Raw genomic sequence first — 4,881 nt, forward strand, 5'->3', positions numbered from 1 at the left:
GAAGTCGAAAACATCTCCATTATAGATTGTATACGGAGAAAGATTGCCGAAATTCCTGAAACTCGGGAGAGCATTGTACAGGTACGTAGCCTGCATAACAGAAAATTCCGATTTCGCGATAGGCAAAGCACTCTGTTTGAGCAAAGTTCTGTGGATAGTACTGACTGCTCGAATTCCTCTCTCAGCCAGCGAATTGTAAACTTGACTGTAATCAGGAATCCGATCCCACTTCAAACCCGTCTCACGAACGAATGCCTCCAACTCTGAAGAAGAAAACTCACTGCCGTTATCAGATATGATGCGTTGAACTCCGTTTCTCTTGACACTTTTCTCCTCCTGTCGAAGTAACTCCATCAGAATATCACTCGTTTGACTCTTGGACTTCATGGGACGCACAATCAGGTATCCGGAAAAAGCGTCGACAACTATAAGAAAGTAACGATAACCCGATGGTTCAGAGACTGCAATCATATCTTTCAAGTCTACATACCACAGAGCATTTACATCTCCAACACGTTCCTGTCGAAATGAGGTTTGTTTGTGAACAGGGCGTGACACAAATTTCGAAATCCTACACACGTGACACGGAGAATGAATCAACCGCCTATTGAATGTGATGTATTTGACCGTATCCGCAAGCAACTTCTGTACTCGACAATCAGGGTGCCCCGTTTTCATGTGCCACAGAACCGCATCAGATAGACTCTGTGTTGACTTCCCATCGAAAGAAGGTCCAGGAGTGACATGTGCTTTAGTCAAACAGACTGTTCCAGCCTCCGCTGAAACACAAAAGATTGGCACATCACCTGCCACAGAATCATGCATCGGACCTCTGGTTGTCAACAGATACAACTTGTCCCGCTGAATCAGAGGAATCCTGATCTTGCCATCCTCCGAAGCCACATAGGATTTGACCGTGTTCTTCGACCCCCGTCCAACAATGTAATACTTGGATCCCAGAAAATCATCCAGACTCACAAGTGGTACAGGAAGGACAGAACTTGGACTTGAATCCTCCTGACATAGCCCATGGAACAGGAAATAATGGCTTCAGATAGGATCGAAAGTATTGGCCAAGCTCCAGGAGAAAATATTCAATATCTTCATACAACGCGTTAATCATCGCGGCATCCATCTCCTTGCCATCAGAATCCCTTCGGCTTACCCCCTTCTTTTTCTTCTTGCCAGAAGCACTCACTGGGTTGCCGGAATCACCGTCAGCAACACTGAGGACTACCATACTGATCCGACACCGTCTTGGACAAACTTTGCAACTGCTCCACATAATCTCGAATCTGCCCGCTCTTCCTCCAACAAAATTTGGCATTCAGGAAAAGCAAAACGACCTGCCTTTTCCATTCCTCCGTCAACTCGCCATCCACATTCACACTCTTGTTCTTTTCCCAAACAGTGACCTTCCAAACTGGCAACTTCCTAGCACAAGCGAAAAAAATGCAAAAAATCGAGTCCAACTTCCAAACAACGATTCCAAACAATCGAATCACCGACTCAAATAGCAACAATGAACCGAACTTACTCTTTGTTCCAGTTCAGACCGTACGGTAAATCACAGTTGCGCAACAACAGTAAAAAAATGAGAACTGAGAACAAAGAGAAAATTTTCTCTTTGTAATCGAATCAACCTCCACCTCACTGGCCAGAATCTATTCAACCCAAGATCCACCAAAGACTAACTCTCAGTACACCTGAGATCCTTACACCAACCTTATTCACCTCAACGATACACAGCTGTGCAGTCTCTATCACCTTCACTGATGATGATAGAACTCTCAGAAGAACCACACAACACCACCAACACTTCCTTTATTCACAGCAGTCACCTTCCCTTCAGTCCCTTGCAACCCAGTACAATGCACAGCGCGCAGTGGACACGTGTCCTCCTAACCCCCTCTTCTCCGCCTGACCCTCAGGCTCGTCGATTCCTTAATTCCAGACCTATGTCGAAACCCACTTCCATCTCGCTGAGCTTCGTCCATCGATGAGACGCAATACCCTGAACTTCTCGCCGTCTCCAAGAACTTATCCGAGTTCTTACACTCAGAGACAGGGGGTGGGGTGGGAATGGGGGGTAGTAGGAGCCTGGTCTGGTAGTTCCGCCAGTACCATTTTGACTCAAGTCACAGATCAGTCGAAGGGGTGGGGTAGGGGATGGGAGGGGTAGTGGGTGGTCATAAATGGAGTCATCAGGCCCCTGAAGGAGGTCTGACCCACCCCTAGCTGCGGGGAAAATTACACCGAGACCCACCCCTCATCTACCCGATACCACCCCCCACCCCTCGTTCCCATGTGGCCAAAAAAACAAATATCAAATATCCCCACCCCCCTCCCGCCATGAGCCGAACACATTCAGTGGCAGTTCGAGGAAAGAGAAATGCAGGGCGAGAGGCGACGGAGAAGAGAGAGAGAGCGAAGGAGGAGGAGAGGGAGAGAGCGGCGGAGGAGAAGGCCAAACATCTCCACGAGGACAAGGAGTGGAGGGGAGGGAGGCGGGGGGGCTGGAGAAAGAAACGTGATGATGGTGAGGAGGAGCAATGGCGAGAGAGGGTGCAAGCAAACGCCCAAGAGACGAACAAGTCCTGCTGCTCCTCTCTCTGACTGACGCTTACCCTCCTGCCCCCTGCAGCGCCTCCGCATGCCCGCCAGCCCCTCCAACACCCCCCCCGAGCTCGCTCCGGTCAGTCTGCTGGGCTCTGACCAGGTCGCCGACTGAGCTGGAGGTGCTGAGCTTGGATCACGTCCTCAAGTGCGAGGGCCTGGGAGAGGTCCTGCCGTGTCGCTGCCGTGGTATGCTCTGACGGGCTGAGCAGGGTCTGCGGGTTTTCTGGGAGGAGGAGCTGAGGGCCGGGCGGGTAGAGGCAAGAGAGGAGGAGAGCTACATGCTGCTGGAGGAAGGTAAGAGGGACAAGGGAGGGGCAGGAGAGGAGACAGGCGAGCAGAGCAGAGGAGGCACAGGCAGAGACAAGAAGATGAAAGTCACAATGAAGGAGAGGGAGGAAGAAGCTGATTGGAGGCATGGCGGGGGAGCTGTAGGTAGATATTTGAATATACGGGAGGAAGCTTGTGCTGCTGACCTCGTGGTTACTGACGGAGAGAGGGCTACCGTGATGATAGCCGAGAGACGAAGACGAAGCAACAAGACAAGAGCAGTAGATGATGAGCATGATGATGGTCATGATGATAGAGCAAGCGTATGATGGCAGGGCGAGATTACAGGCAGACAGCTGCTGACTGTATCGATTGTTGAGCAATGCGATGGGTGTAAGAGAGAGTCCCAGAAGAGAAACAGCAGTAGCAAGCAATCACACATCAAGTGCACAATCACAGACAAGCTCAGCCTGACAAAGCATGATGAGCAAGCAGCCCTTACAACCGAGCATCAGTGTCTGCTTGCATGCAGACCACGTTGGTGTTGGTCGTGATGACTACCATGAAAGAGATATTGTGGACAGCGATGACCTTGTGGTGCTCAGGCGAGGATGGCTCGAGGCTCTTCTGGGACAGGCTCAACACTCAAGTCTTCCTCCGCCTCCTCGGCCGTCGCGTCGTCGGCTCGCTCATGCTCAAGGTGCGCGTCGAGCTCCTCTTGCTGCGGGCCCGTCTCGCTGCCAGGCGTGAGGCCTGCAGGCAGGCCCTCAGGACCGAGCTCAGCCTCACCCACGACCATCCCACCCGCAGGGCCCCGCGCCTCGTCTACTCCGACAAGCTCTGCCTGCTGTGGAAGGCGGAGGCGAGGGCGGAGGAGCCCGCGGCGGCGGCCAAGCCCGAGAGCAAGAAGCGAGGGAGGCCGACGCTGGCGTCCAAGCAGCTGGCTCCGGGTGCTGCTGTCCTTGCTGCGTCGGCTTGAGGCGGCATGACGAGCGGCAGGGTCGTGCAAGCGGCTGTCGCCCAAGATGGTGTGCATGGCGTGCAAGGTGCTGCAGTGGAGGTGCGGAGGGCAGTGCGCCTTCACGGGTGAGGGGAGGGCGGGAGAAGGCGGGAGCTGACGGGGGAGCAGACGAGCGGTCGAAGCTGTATCTGAGGGAGGCGGAGGATCGGAGGAGGCTGGGAGAGTATCTGGAGGGTCGTCGGTACCGGGGGCTCGGGGTAGGGAAGCAGGTGGTGGTGTGGTGGATGAAGGACAAGGGCAAGGTGAGCGGGAGCTGGGGGCAGGTGGGGGGTCGGGGGACGAGAGGAAGGGAGCTGGTGAGGAGGGAAGGAGCAGACGAGAGGAAGGAGGAGTATCTTGGCGGCGCAGGGGAAGGAGGAGGTCTAGTGTGGTGCGTCGAGGGAGCTGGTCGTGCTGCTGACGCCTCCTCAGGTCGGCGAGCTCGCGGCGTCTGCGCGGGAGGTGCAGGGGGCAGACGGGCGGTGGGAGGGGTCAGCCTTCAGCCGGGTCGAGCGGCAGGGGGCGAGGCTCGGCGGAGGCGGAGGCGGACAAGAGGGCGAGGCTGCTGCAGGAGCCGAGGCTGCTGCAGGAGCAGCTCGAGCTGTGGGCGGTGGAGCTTGGGCGGTGGAGCTTGTGCTGACGGAGGAGCGGGAGGATCTTGCGGTCGCGTGGAAAGTCAGGAAGGGGCGAGGGCGGGGGGGGTCAAGGAGCGTGTGCGTCAGGGGGGGGCAGGGAGGGCGGGGGAGAGACAGGGAGGAGGAGGACGGGGATGGGGGGGATACGAGAGGTGGGCTTCGACGCGAGCATGGGGATCATCCTGTGAGTGACGAGTGGTGGAGAGATGGGAGACGATGGAGATGATCAAGAAGATGATGATGGAGATGATGATGATGACGTGGATGATGATTATGATGGAGATGCTGATGATTGTGATGCTGATTGGATGTGACGGTGATGCAGGGTCTGAAGGTAGATGTGTAGGTTGCTGCTTGTAC

General features: G+C 55.0%; 1 protein-coding gene across 1 annotated transcript; it reads left to right on the plus strand.

The window, feature by feature from the left end:
* Positions 1-3,472: 3,472 nt before the first annotated feature.
* GUITHDRAFT_149527 (hypothetical protein) lies at positions 3,473-4,705 on the plus strand (the record flags this gene model as incomplete). Its single annotated transcript, XM_005817971.1, has 4 exons — positions 3,473-3,836; positions 3,886-3,972; positions 4,016-4,149; positions 4,319-4,705. Coding segments are annotated over 4 exons (972 nt in total), but the record flags the coding sequence as incomplete, so codon positions are not given.
* Between the last annotated feature and the right edge of the window lie 176 nt (positions 4,706-4,881).

The sequence above is a fragment of the Guillardia theta genome (genome assembly GCF_000315625.1).
Source record: "Guillardia theta CCMP2712 unplaced genomic scaffold GUITHscaffold_428, whole genome shotgun sequence".
In the NCBI taxonomy this organism is placed as follows: domain Eukaryota; class Cryptophyceae; order Pyrenomonadales; family Geminigeraceae; genus Guillardia; species Guillardia theta.